This window comes from Vulpes vulpes, chromosome 3, assembly GCF_048418805.1.
Source record: "Vulpes vulpes isolate BD-2025 chromosome 3, VulVul3, whole genome shotgun sequence".
NCBI lineage: Eukaryota > Metazoa > Chordata > Mammalia > Carnivora > Canidae > Vulpes > Vulpes vulpes.
Window position 1 is genome coordinate 59,205,772 of NC_132782.1, and position 17,099 is coordinate 59,222,870.

A 17,099-nucleotide genomic window follows, 5' to 3' on the forward strand; every position below is an offset into this window, starting at 1 on the left:
TTAAAAAAAAAAAAAAAAAAAGTTTGGTAGCAATACTAATTTAAAGAAATAAAGCACCTTTCCTAAAAAGCCTCTTTAAGGCAAAGTTCCAGAAAGAAAACTTCAGTATATTCTTCACAACTGGAAAGACAAGCTATCTTACCCAAAACAGGCTCGAAATAAAACAAGATTTCAGTGTTTAAAATCAACTTATCAGGGATCCCTGGGTGGCGCAGCAGTTTAGCCCCTTCCTTTGGCCCAGGGCGTGATCCTGGAGACCCAGGATCGAATCCCACGTCAGGCTCCTGGTGCATGGAGCCTGCTTCTCTCTCTGCCTATGTCTCTGCCTCTCTCTCTTTCTCTCTGTGACTATCATAAATAAATAAAAATTTTTAAAAAAATGAAAAAAATAAAAAAGGTTTATTTAAAAAAAATAAATTAATTAAATAAAATCAACTTATCAGGGCAGCCCCAGCGGCTCAGCACCTCAGTCCAGGGCATGATCCTGGAGACCCAGGATGGAGTCCCACATCAGGCTCCCTGCATGGAGCCTGCTTCTCTCTCTGCCTCCCTCTGCCTCTCTGTGTCTGTCATGAATAAATAAAATATTTTTAAAAAATAAAATACAATAAACTTACCAAATGCCTTGCTTCACTGAACTGTGGCTTATAACTACGGAGATGCATGAATCCCTTTGAGAACGTTCTCACTAAATCACTAAGAACATATCTTTGTCCAGAAAATTCCTTTGACTGCAAAGTATTTTAAATTCACCCATTTCTTTAGATTTCCGAAAAATCCACTAGTAATCTCCTATAATTCCAACTCATTACATCACAAAATTTGCCTTCTTATCAAAAGGAAAACTCCAAAACCTTAATACTTGGCAAACTACCCAGAAACCAGACAGCTTGAATCTTCAATTTAAAAGTAAGGTTTTAGGGTGGAAACCCAGATCCAAAAACCTAAGATTTATTCCCTAAAGCTGTAACTCTTAAACCTCAGAATTCTCGTTAGCAGAGTTTACGGACTGCCAACAGACCAAGCCAAAAAACCCCTGCCACAAACAGCACCATCTTCCTAAATGGAGAGTAGGTTTTTGAGACTCCAGTCTCAAGCAATAAAAGGGATCCATCAAAAATTTCTAGTTCACATTTACTCTAAGCAAAAGGTAAGAAGTTCTTACACATCACTGCCTCCCTCAAAATATTCTTATTCGATTTAAGATTCACTCTACCTTTAATACTTCTATCAAAATGTTTCTTTCTAAGTCTTTCTCAGGGGGTGCCTGGCTGGCTCAGTCAGTTATGGGTCTGCCTTCCGCTCAGGTGGTGATCTCAGGTGGATCAATGCCCACACTAGACTTGCTGCTCAGTGGGAATCTGCTTCTCCCTCTCCACCTGCCTCCCTCCTGTTTGTGCACAAGCTCTCAAATAAAAAAATACATTTTTTAAAAATTTTTTAAAAATAAAGTCTCAGGATCACTTTCACAAAATTTTAGAATCTTTTTTTTTATTTGGCCACCACAAACAACATTTTTGATGCCTTTTCCAATGTGTTAAAACATCACAAGTAGATGATTTAATTACTGAAACAAGCTTGTGACAAAATTTGGTATTGCTAAAATTAAGAGAATTAGAATAAATTCTCTCTATATTAAAGGCATTGGGCTCAGTTTGGTTGTGTTTCTTCTAAATGGGCTAACTCCATTTTCACCAGCAGCATTAGTTAGTTACTGCTGTGGATACATAGGATTATGAAAACATAACCCATAAGAAAGGAAAAGTTAATAGCATAATTTATACAAAATTCACCTCAGGGTAGCCCTGGTGGCGCAGCAGTTTAGCGCCACCTGCAGCCCGGGGTGTGATCCTGGAGGCCCGGGATCGAGTCCCACATGGGGCTTCCTGCATGGAGCCTGCTTCTCCCTCTGCCTGTGTCTCTGCCTCTCTCTCGCTCTCACTGAATGAATAATTAAATAAATCTTTAAAAAAAAAAAAAATTCACCTCAGATTCTCCTCCCCAAGAACTGCCACTGATTTATCACTTCTTATCCTTTTATCCATTTATTTGCTGATATCATTGTCTGGCCCCAGTCTACCTTCCCAGCCCATAACTCCTAAACAATTTATTAACTCTGAAATCAGGATCTTACAACTGATGGCAAATCTTAGAAAACAGCAGATAACCACATGGCAATCAGTATATAAATGTCAGCATTTGAGCATGCTCAAACTTGGGTCAGCTTGCAATTTTCTGTAGCACTTGACTTCAACCTCCTGACATTTCATTCAGCAAACCATTAAAGGCCAATTTTAGCAAGGATTAAGTTTTCTTACCAGAAGGTTGTTCTGTTGACACCTTCTGATAAAATCAAGAAAGCACCAGCACCAAAACTTGCAGAGTGGATGAAAATTCTTGCAAGAAAATCCTGGAGATAATAGAGGAGAGCTCATTTAAAGTATGCTTGCAACATCAATGCTCTCCATGACACTGAGGAAGATATTGTAAGAAAAAACACAATCACCTGAATGTGAAGATGTTTTAACCAGTTTATTTTGTTTACATCTTCCATTTTATGCATGCAAGTGTTTAAAGATATCTTTCAGGGGCTCCTGGCTGGCTCAGTTAGTTGGTGGAGCATGCAACCCCTGACCTTAAGGTTGTAAGTTTGAGCCCCACGCTGAGTGTAGAGATTACTTTAAAAATCTTAAAAATAACGATACCTTTCAGTAAGTATGAACCACCACAAACAGATTAACTGGCAACACTTCTTTGTGTCTCTCAAAACTAATGCCACTTTAGATGAAATTGTAGTACAATCTTACACTAACTTCCCAAATCTGCATATAGAAAAGTAACCTATTCCTTGGATTCTAAATCCTATTGAAACTGTGTAGACACCTCTGCCATTGGCTCACTTTCATACCTCAAATCAACAGGTCTACAATCAATCCACCCCTTGTCCTGCTCTGCACTCTACATGTTATGACCCATTCTACAAGAGTAAAAATAAGACAAAATACAGTACAGTATTTCTTAACCAGGGTTCTAAGAGACTACAGCCCAATCACTACGGCATTCACAGTGTGTAATGAATTAACTTCTCTCCCATGCATTAGGATGGTACTAGCTATGTACTAACCTGAGAAAAACTGTGAAAATAGTGCTTCTGTGTTATAATTTGGATGATAGACTGGATTATGTTGAGAAACTGACTAGCACAGGTGACCATCATTGCCTAAGTAATTTTGTGTATGTCTCAATTTGCAAATGGAAAGAATTGAAGCTTCCTAAACTAAGGTATTCCCAGGTACTCAAGTACCCAAAGTACTTAAAGCTACTCTTCTCCCCCAAAATACCACGAGAAATCGTCCTCCTGGTGCTTCTATATCAAGTAATGTAAATAACTTACAATTAAACATTTTATGTTTCTGGACTGTGTACTCAAGTAACATACAGAAATTGGGGAAAGGAAAAAATCTCACCAGAGACTAGAGTACAATGGTTTCGCTGTTAAGATCCACTACGTACTATGTGATAGATAAGACAAGAGGGCCCAGGGCAGTAAGGTAAGGGTAATAAGACCCCTAACTGGCAGTATTTTTGCTACAAAGCAAGTCACAATGTCCTCCTTCAATGAGTCTTTATATTCTTCTGACAGCACTTTAGAGACTTTCTGGAGCAATTCTCAGGAGGTTCTATCAACCCTGAATGAGATACAGCTCTCTAAGACGCTGGGCATCCTCCTCCTAATTCCTCCACATGCAAAAACAAAACATCCTAAAGCAAATGATTTTTTAAATACATGGTACTAGCACATTTGCCTATGAATATTCAAAATAAAGTCCTGTTGTAGTAAAGATAAATGGAAAAAAACAACTAGGAGATTTAAGAAATTTTATGTATAAACATGACCCAGGCTGTTTAACCAAGCCTGGAAACCCTGGAGCCCTGATATGGAAAAAAATAGTTCAGTATGTAAAAAATAAAACTTCTCTATAACCAGAAATACCAAAAAGTCAACAGGTATTTTAAATGAGAAGGGGGCATTCTTAAGTGAGTCCTAAGAAATCTCAAAAAGTGACAAAAGACATCCAATAAGAAGCAAACATAAATTTATGGAAAAGCAAATCCAAATAGCCAACAAACATTAAAATTCACAAGTGGGACTCAGCAAATGAAATTTCCATCGAGGTAACCGTTTATATCCAACAGACTGGCCAAAATTAAAGATTACAGAACTCATTTTCTGCCACGGATGTACAGAAAAGCCTTCACATTTACTAAGAAAGCAGAATTAAGCCTTTTGGAAGGTAATGTTAACATTTATTAAAGTTAAAAAAGAAAGTTCCCTTACACCAAGCTTCCCATTATTTATAACCCCTCCAATGGAAACAGATATGTGGAGTGGGAAAGAAACTGAAAACAAAGTGAGTGTCTATTAACAGGGGAATGGCTGAACTTTACCATTCTTGCCATTAGATATTATGTAACCATTTAAAGATAAACTATACTCCAAGGGAAAACAGTCAAATACAGACTACCATATTTTTATAGAGCAATACTGAAAAAAAAAACCCACATGTGTATATGACTATACATCTATGCACCATTCTATTGAGTACAGAGAAAAATCCAGTATGATGTACACCTGGCTATAAAGACAAAGTGAAATGGAGTGGGGATGGGAGGAGATTAAGTGCAAAGAGGACCAAAGAAAAAAGGGAAAAAATTTACAAGTTCATGAATATTTAACATCTACATATAAAATTATACATATACATATGTATGCATAAATATTCTTTAAAGAGGGGCACCTGGGTGGCTCAGTGGTTGAACAAGTCTGCCTTTGGCTCAGGTCATGATCCCAGGGTCCTGGGATCCAGCCCCACATCCAGCTCCCTGCAGGGAACCTGCTTCTCCCTCTGCCTAAGTCTCTGTCTCTCTCACGAATAAATAAATAAAATCTTCAAAAAATAATACTCTTTAAAGAAGAGACACATACCCTTTTTTTTTAAGATTTAGAAGATTTTATTTATTCATGAGAGAGAGAGAGAGAGACACGCAGACACATAGGCAGAGGGAGAAACAGGCTCTCCTGCAAGAAGCCCGATGTGGGACTCGATCCTAGACCCCAGGATCATGCCCTGAGCCAACGGCAGAAGGCAGATGCTTAACCGCTGAGCCACAGAGGCGTCCCACAGAGACATATCCTAAAGCACTTTCTCAACCAGCACTTTTTCCATAGAGCACATACATATATACAAGCACTACTCCATCTTTTTAATTTTTCCATCCCTAGGGATCTCAAATCTACATTCTAATTAACAAACTAGTGTGATGCTTGTAACACCTAAAAGATTTAAACTGTAATTTGATTCCAGTAACAAGCACAAACATTTAAGACTAATAACTGTGATCAAATTTCTTAACTTTAAAAAAAAAAAAAATTTCTTAACTTTAAGCAGCACTTTTTTTTTTTTTGAAGATCTACATAACTAAATCTACAAGTGGAAGTCATTTTAAGTCAATGGACACAATAATAATCCAAATCCAGTTCTTCTTGAAATGGGATTACTTAATGGTTCCACAGGGCCATCTGAAATTATTATAACTTTCCAGTTGCAAAGAGTTAAAGTTCCCTATAGTTCTATGTTCTAGTTCTATGTATCCCTAAAGTTCTGTAACAACATCAGAACTAGACCAGGATCAACATACAACTGCTAAAAGAAAATTTTCAATTAAATGAATCAAAATTAGAAATGATGAAGTTAATTTTGCATATATGTCATTACCTAAAATTAAAAACAAATCAGTGTCCCAAAGTCAAAAATGAGATCCACTTGATCATTTGACAAACACGTACAGAAGGCCTACTATGTATTAAATACATATAACCAGTCACCAGAAAATTCAAGGCTTGAAATATTCTATGATCTGAAACACTATAAAAGCAAAAATGGGAAAAATAAGTTTTACTATAATTAACCAGCCAGTGTAAGAAACAGAGATACAGAAAGCCTGAGTCTTGACCCTGAACAAATCAACAGGGAATGCATGCATGTTCATCTGCCAAAAATAACTACAAACTTCATCAGTTATTAATGAAGACCTCTACTCATCTTCCCAAAAAAAGCAAAGCAAAAAAACGCTGAGGCTAGGGTAAAAGACAAAGTAAAACAACTGATATTTAATTGAGTTTCAATATGGAATCAGCTTTGCCACTCTTTTCAGCATCTTTTAACATGAGGACAAATAAACTAAAAGGATTGTGCGAATAATTAGAATTGTTTGAAACAACAAAGCAATCCTTTATATTACTTCATTTTGTTTTGCTCAAGGTACTTATGAAGACTTGGTATTAGAAAATTTAACAGAGCTATCAAAGTCTCTTACTACTGACTAAACATGTGCAATGAATATTCTTTTTTTTTTTTTTTAAAGATTTTATTTATTTATTCATGATAGTCACACACACACACAGAGAGAGAGAGAGAGAGAGAGAGGCAGAGACACAGGCAGAGGGAGAAGCAGGCTCCATGCACCGGGAGCCCGACGTGGGATTCGATCCCGGGTCTCCAGGATCGCGCCCCGGGCCAAAGGCAGGCGCCAAACCGCAGCGCCACCCAGGGATCCCTGCAATGAATATTCTAAAGCCTTTTAATACTCAATACTACATGGCAAGAAAACGCAGAGGTGCCTCATGATAAGAAAATTTGAAAAGTTTAATGTACAGTTGCCTCCTGGAACAATACAAGGAAATAGGGGTACCCACCCCAACACAACTGAAAGTCCACATATAACATCTGATTCCCCCCCAAAACTGCTGACCAGAAGTATTGCCGATTACACAAAACAATCAACATTTTTTATATATCACAGTATTCTAATATATAGCAAAGCTAGAAAAAAAAATACATTTACACATGTAAGTGGATGCATGCAGTTCAAACCTCTGTTAAAGGGTCAACTGTATATGCATATATATATATATAAAGCATTTCAAATATTTTGAGAAATACTTCATATAACAAGCAATATTAAGATAGTAACTGAGGAGGGATGCCTGCGTGGCTCAGCGGTAAATGTCCAACTTCGGCTCAAGTTGTGATCCCGGAGTACCAGGATCGAGTCCCACATCAGGCATCAGGCTCCCTACACGGAGCCAACTTCTCTCTCTGCCTATGTCTCTGCCTCCTTTCTGTGTGTGTGTCTCTAATGAATAAACAAAATCTTTAAAAAATAAATCGGGATCCCTGGGTGGTGCAACGGTTTAGCGCCTGCCTTTGGCCCAGGGCGCGATCCTGGAGACCTGGGATTGAATCCCAGGTCGGGCTCCCTGCATGGAGCCTGCTTCTCCCTCTGCCTATGTCTCTGCCTCTCTCGCTCTCTCTGTGTGTGTGTGTGTGTGTGTGTGTGTGTGTGTGACTATCATGAATAAATAAATAAAATCTTTAAAAAATAAATAAATAAATAAATAAATAATAACCATCTAGCACACCATTTGAAGCATATTCGTAGTTTTAAATTTTCTAGTAACCATATTTAAATAAATTTTTAAAAAGTACATTAGCTTCCATAATACTTTTACTTAACCCAACATATCCAAAATACTATTTTAACATGTAATGATGTATTTTTTTATACTAACTCTTTGAAATCTGGTATAGGGACACCTGGATGGCTCAGTGGTTGAGCATCTGACTTTGGCTCAGGTCGTGATCCTGGGGTTGGTTCCCACATCAGGCTCCCTGAAGGGAGCCTGCTTCTCTGTCTCTCATGAATAAATAAAATCTTAAAATAAATGAATAAATCTGGCATAGATTTTACAACTAAAGTACATCTCAATTCACGTTAGCACATTTCACCTGTGGCTAGTGGCCACCATATTGGAAAGAGCAGATTTTTATCAAGACGCAGAGCAAATCATTTCTCTAGGAATCCTCCCAATTAGTTTTCTGGACTCCCGCTGTATTAACAGCTTGTTAATAATAATATATAATCAGTAATTTAATGTCATATATTTGAACTTTAAAAAAAATTACACTTTAAGAGGAGGAAAGGGCCCTGGAAGGCCGACGGGCTCAAAGAAGAATGAGGAGGAAGTGGAAGAAGATAAGGAGGAAGAAAGATGAAGAATGGCTCTCCTGTAATAATGTTTAAGAAGCGTGCATGTGTACTAGACAGCTATTCTGCTAAGAATGTGAATTCAAGTGCAGGTCAGTATTAGCATCAGTATAAAACTGTTCAGATTTCTATATAGCTGATAGTATTCTTTTTAGAGAAAATACTCTTAAAAATCTAAGTTGTAGGGACGCCTGGGTGGCTCAGTGATTGTCTTTGGCTCAGGTCATGATCCCAGGGTTCTGGGATAGAGTCCCACACTGGGCTCCCTGCTTCTCCCTCTCCCTGCCACATCCCCTGCTTGTGCTGGCACACTCTGTCACCTGAATCTTTAAAAAAAAAAAAAATCAGTTGTAGAGGTCCCTGTATGGCACAGTCAAGTGTCTAATAACTCTTGGGTTTCTGCTCAGTTCATGATCTCAGGGTCCTGGGATCCAGCCCCAAGTACTCCTGCTCAGCAAGGAGTCCGCTTGCAATTCTCTCCCCCCTCCCTCTGCCCCTCTTCCCACTTGTGCGGAATTGCTCGCTCACAATCTAAAATAAATCAATCTTCAAAAACATAAAAGAGGGATGCCTGGGTGGCTCAGTGGTTAAGCATCCACCTTTGGCTCGCTCAGGACATGGTCCCAGAGACCCAGGATCAAGTTCCACATGAGGCTCCCCTAAAGGAGCCCGCTTCTGCCTGAGTCTTTGCCTCTCTGTCTCTCTCATGAATAAATAAAATCTTTAAAAGAAAAAAAAAAAGACATAAAAGAATAAAAATGCAGACTGTAAGCTTTCTGAGGAGCTCCTACAGTTAGACTTTAAAGTTGAATGTTTGGGCAACCCTGGGTGGCCCAGGGTTTAAGCGCCACCTTCAGCCTAGGGTGTGATCCTGGAGACCTGGGATCGAGTCCCATGTCGGGCTCCCTGCAGGGATCACGCTTCTCCCTCTGCCTGTGTCTCTGCCTCTCAGAAGGAAAGGAAGGAAAGGATGGAAGGAAGTTGAATGTTTCTGGGACACCTGGGTGGCTCAGCGGTTGAGCATCTGCCTTTGGCCCAAGGCGTGATCCTGGAGTCCCGATGGAGTCCCACATTGAGCTTCCTGCATGGAGCCTGCTTCTCCCTCTGCCTATGTCTCTGCCCCTCTCTCTGTGTCTTTCATGAGTAAATAAATAAAATTTTTAAAATAAAGCTGAATGTTTCTAAATACTTTAAGATTTAATTTCTTGACTAGTGTAGCACAGTAGACTTGTAAGAATTAGTGTAATTTCTTGACTTGTGTAGCACAGTAGACTTGTAGGAATCAGTATCAACGGTAAATTTTCAGTTTTTGGAATGCTGCATTGTTTCTTGGAAAAATGATGTAATAAAAAAATTTTTAAATCACACCACTCAAATCTGAAAACCCAATCTGAACCTCGAATCAGCCTATTAATTCTTTGGACCTAGATTCATTTGGCCTCAGTTTCCACAGTTGTTGGTAACATTACTGTCCCCTTCACTGTGACTGAGAAGACTAAATGAGATAAATTCATGTAAAGTACCTGCACAGTCCAACAGATAGCCTGAGTGCTCAATATATAGTAGCTTTGTTAGTGCAAGACAGGATCTTAATGAACAGAGCCAAGCAGAAAGCACCACTTGATAAATTGTTAAAAAGCAATCTAACTGCAAAACACTGCAGATGAAAAGGAAAAAAGGATCTTACGACTGCCTAGTACAAGAATCGGGATCACTCATGGAACACCATATTGCTCTTCCCGCTATTAAAAAAAAAAAAAAAAAAAAAAAAAGCTAATCTGGGGTACCTGGCTGGCTCATTTGGAAGAACATGCAATGCCTAATCTCAGGGTCATGAGTTGGAGCCCCATAGGAATGCAGACATTACTAAAAATAAATAAAACTTAAAAAAAAAAAAAAACTAGTTTGCTACAGCCTTAACATTGTGGTAGAGAAATTGCTTCTTTAATTATTATCAAGTGTTTGCCTTGTCTTTTTTATTCTTTTTAAGACGTTATTCATTTGACAGCACAAGCAGAGAAAGCCAGAGAGGGAGAAGCAAACTCTCCACTAACCAGGGAGCCCGATAGCAGGTTGGATCCCAAGGTGCTAAGATTATAACCTGAGGGGAAGGCAACACTTAACCGGTTGAGCCACGCAGGTGCCCTGCCTTGTCTTTCTAACTAAAATACTTAAATATAAGCTCACTATTGGAAGATTTCCTTTGAAGAACTTCTAATACTATGTTAAATTAAGTATTGGAAATGAGAAGCCCTAGAGTTAAATCTCATTTCAGCATGGACAAGTTACTTATTATTATCAGTTTCCTAGTATGTAAAATGGGAATAAAAACACATTTACCTCAGGGAGTCTTTGAAAGAACAGAATCAGAAAATACTAGTATAAGCTGTATACACTATCTAGTAAGTAACAGACACAGTAACCTATTTTAGAGAATGCACAGAAATATGATATGAAACATATAGGTGTGTGAAAATATGGAAATAAAGTTTGTTTTCTGTACATAAAGCCAAGGCCTTGATAATATCTCTCTAGGTGGATAAAGTTTTCCCCTTTTTTTGGTTTTGTTTTCAGATTTTTCATATTTACATATTGCTTTTATAATTTAAAAAAATAGACTTCCTTACAGAGGAAGTCTAATTTTCAAAAATTAAGTGGCTTTTTCAGTTACACCTTAGTTCTGTTTTTATAAAGTTCTGTATATAACATATACAGTTACGGCAATCTTTGGAATTTCCATGTCTGTGTAGATTCCCATATTTTTACAGTATTAAGTTAAATCTTTTGCTTAAAAAAATTTCAATAATAAAAAATGCATAACTATTATTTTATATTTATAAATATTCTTATATTTAAGATATCTGGAAATATGATTTTAACAGTGTCCCTAATATTAAGACAGCCACCATCTAGCTTTTCAATTACTAACCTGCACAAAGAAATAAATATTCTATATTAATTTTGAAGTCAGTACTCTCTCAAGAAACTCCTCTAAAACTCTAGGTTATGATCATTAACGCTAATAAACCTACTACATAATTTAATTACCATCGAATTTCATTTTAATATTAAATCAAGGTAAAGTAATGGGAAGTTTTGGAAATACTGTAGTGCTTTGAAATTTGTAGTCAATTAGTCAAAGCAGAAATTGCAGAGCTGTAAAAATAACTGTTTTCTACAGAAGACCTGAAATTTCATTCAGCCATCTTAAGAGATTACACATTTCCTTGGAATACCATGGAAACTTTCCTTAACATCAGCAGAAACTGAGGCACTTCTTTCCAACTTTTATTTAAATTACATTCTGAAAAAAATAAATAAAATAAATAAAAAACAAATTACATTCTGCCCACAGCTATGCAATTTGTAATGCTATTGCAAAGCTAAGTATCATATACATCAATTGTTAAGCATTTTAATGACTCCAAGGAGGCACAGGGTTTTTGGGGAGCTAACTAAAATGTTCTAAAGCAAGCTTATGATAACGGTTACACAACTCTTTAAATACACTAACAATCATAAAACTTAAATTCTATCTTAAATATTTTTTTAGAGAAGCACCTTCAATGGCCAGTAGTATAAACCCTAAAATGCCTCACTCTAGGTAGAAACGGCTGTAAATACAAATTTTTATCTAGAATTATATCTCCTCAGGTACTTACAATATATCCCACTCTTTCCAACCCCATAGATTCATAAAGCTGCAAACAGAAGCAAATCAAGTTTTTATCTAACTACAAATCCACTCAAAAAAAAAGATACAAAACATAGTATGCTTTATTAAAAAAAAAATCCTAATTTTAGGTAACATCTTCTTTTAGCTTTTCACTGGTTCCAATTAATTTGGAAGATGAAGTTTCAGTTCCACCAGAAAATCTTTAATAAATGTCTACAGGGTACTGCCTCAAGGCAGGACGACACCGGTAACTAAACCCATGACTTTTTTTTTTTTAATTTTATTTATTTATTCATGAGAGACAGAGAGAGAGAGGCAGACATAGGCAGAGGGAGAAGCAGGCTCCATGCGGCTAACCCGATGTGGGACTTGGTCCTGGGACTCCAGGATCATGCCCTGGGCGGAAGGCAGACAGACACTAAACCGCTGAGCTACCTACCCAGGGATCCCCTAAACTCATGACTTTGAAATTCTACTGCGATTAGCGTTTACAACTGTGTGTAAATGGGAGGAGGGGAGGAAGAAAAGGAGGAAAATCAGAATCACCTGCACACTGAAAACTGGAAAGAATAAACCAAAATGTCAACAGCTGTTAACCCAGACAACTTTTGTTTCCAAAATGCCCTCACTGACCACTATTATTGTTTAAATTAGAAAATTTTACTTAAAATTAAATTGCTGCTATGCTAAATGAAAGAAGCACAGATTCAAAACACTAGTAAGTACACTGTATGAAACTACATATAGAACATTCTGGAAAAGGGGAAACTATGGAAATACTGAGGGGTGAGGCGAGAAGGTGACTGCAAAGGTGCCTGAGAGAAATCTGGGGAATAATGGAAATCTCCAACATGTTGGCAGTTAACAACCTTTACCAAAGCTCACGTAACTATGTACCAGAAAAGGTGAATTTTACCACATGCAAATTAATCTAAAAAATTCATGTATTAAAAAATAAATTGCTTGCGCAGTAAACCTTTTTTTTTCCAAGTGAGCAGTTCTGTGGGATTAAAAAAAAAAAAAAAAGGATCTGAACTACACTTCAAATCCTTCATTTTACAGCAAAGATATGCTCAAGGGTACATGGGGAACAAAATGGGAATTCTAGGTCTGTACTTCAGGTTTGCCATTATCTAACTGCAAGTTCAGGGCTCCTTCTGCTTCACCATTCTCGCTCTCCCAGAGTTCTCAAGACCTGTTTCCACAATGTATAAGTGGGTTATGGTAGGACATAAAATTCCAAACGTTCAAGTGCAATTTGAGTACACACAATGTACTTCCCAACCTTCGCCAAATTACCACCTTTCTTTGTCAAATAAAAACAAGCAATGCACTCTAAGATGTGTAGAGTGAGGATAAGGATCAAGAGTATTTCAAAGTTCCAAAAAGGGAATATTCATTGTGAATTTGATTTTTTAATAACTATGAAAAACCAAACACCATAAAGGCATCTGGGTGGCTCAGAAGATTAAGTACCTGCCTTCAGCTCAGGTCAAGATCCTAGGGTCCTGGGATCCAGCCCCTCCTTGGGCTTTCCTGCTCTGCCAGGAGTGGGCTTCTCCCTCTCCCGCCCCTTCCCAGGCTCATGCTCTCAAAATTTTTAAGACAAAATACCCAAAAAAAAAAACACTAAACAATCTTTACTAAAACTTTCAGACGGATGACCTTAAATCTTATAAAAGAAAACAAATATCTTCTATAGCATCAACACAAATACTCAGCAAAAAATGGGATGTTCTGGGATGCCTGGGTGGCTCCGTGGTTGAGCGTCTGCCTTCAGCTCAGGGTGTCATCCCTGGGTACCCCAATCGAGTCCCTCATCTGGCTCCCCAGAGGGAGCCGGCTTCTCCCTCCGCCTATGCCTATGCTTCGGTCTCTCATGAGTAAATTAATAAAATCTTTAAAATTCTTAAGAAAAAAAAAAAAAAAAAAGGACGTTCAATCTACCATCCACAAGCCTCAAAATAATGGCAAAAAAATTTTATTTTTCCGGGCACCTGGGTGGCTCAGGGCGTGATCCTGGGGTCCTGGGATCAAGTCCCGCATCAGGCTCCCGTGAAGAGCCTACTTCTTCCTCTGCCTAGGTCTATGCCCCTCTCTGTCTCTCTCATGAGTAAAAGTCTTTAAAAATTTTATTCTCAACTTGCCAGAAAAAAAAAAAAAAAGCCCATTACACAATTGTATCACAACAGTGGGAATATGAAACTTTTCCATGGGAGGCAGTGTGCAAGAATGATGAATCCTACCTACCCTTGACAGAAAAAGTATAGCAAGCCCATTCTTTGTGCTTTGTGCCACAACTGTATCTGGGGTCAGAGAAGGCAACCACTAGGTTTTCAATAACAGAAGTCAATGAAATATCTACTCAAATTTCACTTCGGTCTTTTGTCTGACACCAAATGTTAAAAAACTAGACCGCTAATACATCTACTCAAGCAAAAAGACTCCTTTCCACCAAGAAGTCACTGTTTTTATTTTCTGTTGACCACCTAAGGCGACTTGAAACTCGTAAAAAGCTTAGGGAGATCCTTTAGACACCAACTGTGATGCCCCACCAGGCCATTACCACGTGACAGTTAAACCAAAGCCACACAGCTTATCAGTAAACTACAAAAGGAAAAACAAACGCTAAAATGAGGAAATTACGACCACCAAGTAAAACAAAATCCCGTGGGACAAAAGGTACGCTGAAGTGAAACCCAGGGAGACCACATTCTGCGTACACACAATACTCCTGTATTAAGAGGCGGCCCTTCATAAAAATAGCCAGGACTCTCAAACATTTGAGATCCTGGCTTAGTAAGATTGACTGACAGACAACAGCTGGGGGAGACTTTGTATTGATCTCGAAACACCGTCGTATACTTCTGGAGAAGGAGAATCGAGACCGTCTTAAGGACAAAACTAAACCGTAAGGATTTCATTTCCAGTTACGTGACCCCTACACCCTGGAAGCCCCCACCCAATTCCTCTGCTCTCGAATTCCCCTTCGGTTTTCCAGTCCCCATCCCATAAGAGAACGTATCTCCCGGTGCAAACAAACAAACAAAAAACCTCGTGGGGAAGAAACCAGAAAAAAAAAAATCAACAGTTCTTTACAAAAACACTGAATAATATGAAGAAACTAGTCACCTCCCCACCGGTCTCCCTCATCGATTTCCTTTTTCTTCCCCCCCATCTTACTTTAAAGCCTGTAACTCTAGCCTTTTCTTCCGTAAGAGAGGGGCTAAGGCGCCGCCCAATTACCCAGGCCGCAAAAATATCTCAAACCCGCCACCTTACAAGGGTTTCTAGTTTTCTCTCCGACCCTGACCCTCCACTCGGCACCCGCTTCCCCGTCAGACACTGAAGTTTATTAGCCCCAAACCCTAATACAAAGGTGAATTCTTAAGATTCCGCGACGCACCCCCCCAGGGGCGGGGAGGGGTCGGAGCAGCGGGCCGAGGCGCCGGGCTCGGCCCAGGCCGAGGGGCGGGGGAGCGGCGGTGACCGCACAATCCCACCACCTCCTTCCACGACTCCGCAGCCTCCCGGCGCTCAGGCCTGCGCCCGGGGAGCTCCCCGCCGCCCCAGCAGCGACTCGACTCCTCCTCCCCGGCCCGAGCACGGCCGCCCCAGCATCCAGAGGGAAGGCTCCCGAGTAGGAAAACGCAAGAGGTGTCCGACGTGCTGTTTCAAAACATAACGGAGCCCTGGCCCCCGAGACCGTTAAACCGCGGGCGGAGGGGGGAGAAGCGAGGAACCCAGCAGCCCCGGGCTTCGGCCTGCGCGCCCTTTCGACCCCAAACCTCACTCCCCGGGACCACCGGCCTTGCCCCAAAGCTGCCTTAGCCCCCCAGAACACCCGACAAAGCGGCAAGAGGGTCGGTACCTTGTAGAAAGCCCCGTTGGAGCCGCGAACCTCCACCGTCAGCTCCGCCATGTTGGAACCGCAAAGGCCGCTGGGAAGAGATTCTAGAAACTTTCCAACCAGAGGGGAGGAGGGGGGAGGGGCGTGCAGGAGGCGGGGGGAGGGGCGGGGAAACAGGGCGGGGACTGGGATCCCCCGCCCCACACCCCTGGGGTCTCGCCGCGCCGCGCCGCGCCGCGCCGCCCCGCCCCGACTCTCGCAGGGGGATGCCTCCGCGCCTTACATCACTGGTCGGGGGCTCCGCCCGCCGCTGCCGCGCCTCGCTCACCTCCCGACACAATTGCCAGCCCTTTGCTGACCCGGCGCCGCGTCCCCGCCCTCCGGGGCCGGCGGCTTCGCGGCGCGCGCGGGTGGGTGCCTGCGGCCGCCCAGGCCTCTGCTCTCCGCCCGGCCGCGGCGTTTTGCCCCGAAACTCCTCCAAGTGCTGGGAGCCCTGCGGGAGCTGCCTCGCCTGGGAAGGAGCAACTCCGAGGGCTCCGGTTGTCCCCTGGTTCCGCCTTCAGACGAGGGAGGGAGCCTGAGGATGCACGTGCCAGGTGTCCCCCCCCCCCAATTCTTCCATCTAAGCCGGTGGCCTTCCCGTGACCCGGGGGGGGGGGGGGGCAGTTCACAGTTCCACAGATTCTCACGCAGTTCGCTGCAGCCCTCCCCGCACCTGTTCACATTTACACTGGTTCAAAGTCAGGCTGTGAAGTTAGTTTGTGAGTCACAAGTATTTAACAACTTGCTTGAGACTTTGAGGTTAATACTCAGATTGTTGGGAGGTGGTCAGGGAAACTGGCTACTGAGCCCCAGACCACGTCTTCCCCTTCGGCAATGCCTGCAAACGTCCACACAAAGGATCAACGCAGAATCCTCTTGTATGGCTTTCCACCAAGCTCTATGTCTGAATAGTTTGACTATCTATTTGAACAACGTTAAGGCTTTTTCCCAAAGCAAGGTCTTTAGGAAAAACACTAGGACTCTTTTATGTGTGTGTTTTATTACCATTTTGACAAACTTTAAAAATAAAAGGGGGGGGGGATCCCTGGGTGGCGCAGCGGTTTAGCGCCTGCCTTTGGCCCAGGGCGCGATCCTGAGGACCAGGAATCGAATCCCACGTCGGGCTCCTGGTGCGTGGATCCTGCTTCTCCCTCTGCCTGTGTCTCTGCCTCTCTCTCTCTCTCTCTCTCTCTCTGTGACTATCATAAATAAATAAAAAAATAAAAGTGTCCGACAGGTTTTAGTACATTCACAGAGTTGTGTAATTGCCACCACAGTTGATTTAGAACATTTTCATCAGGCCAAAAGGAATTACTGTACCTTTAGGGAGTCACCCCTCATTTCATCAAAGCCTTGGGCGCTATGCAATCACTAACCCACTTTTTGTCTATAGCTTTGCTTAGTCCAGACATTTCACATAAA

General features: G+C 40.9%; 1 protein-coding gene across 6 annotated transcripts in view; it reads right to left on the reverse strand.

Annotated features, from left to right (window-relative positions):
- The window catches only part of FXR1 (FMR1 autosomal homolog 1), a 64,755-nt gene extending 48,808 nt beyond the window's left edge, over positions 1-15,947 (reverse strand). For 3 of the 6 annotated variants that reach the window (XM_026007220.2, XM_026007218.2, XM_072752598.1), the window contains exon 1: positions 15,657-15,924. In XM_026007220.2, the coding sequence (XP_025863005.1) occupies positions 15,657-15,707 (51 nt within the window). In that variant the 5' untranslated portion in view covers positions 15,708-15,924. Of the gene's footprint in view, positions 1-15,656 lie in introns of all 6 variants that reach the window. The other 3 variants (XM_072752599.1, XM_026007222.2, XM_026007219.2) reach the window with 3 other exon arrangements.
- Between the last annotated feature and the right edge of the window lie 1,152 nt (positions 15,948-17,099).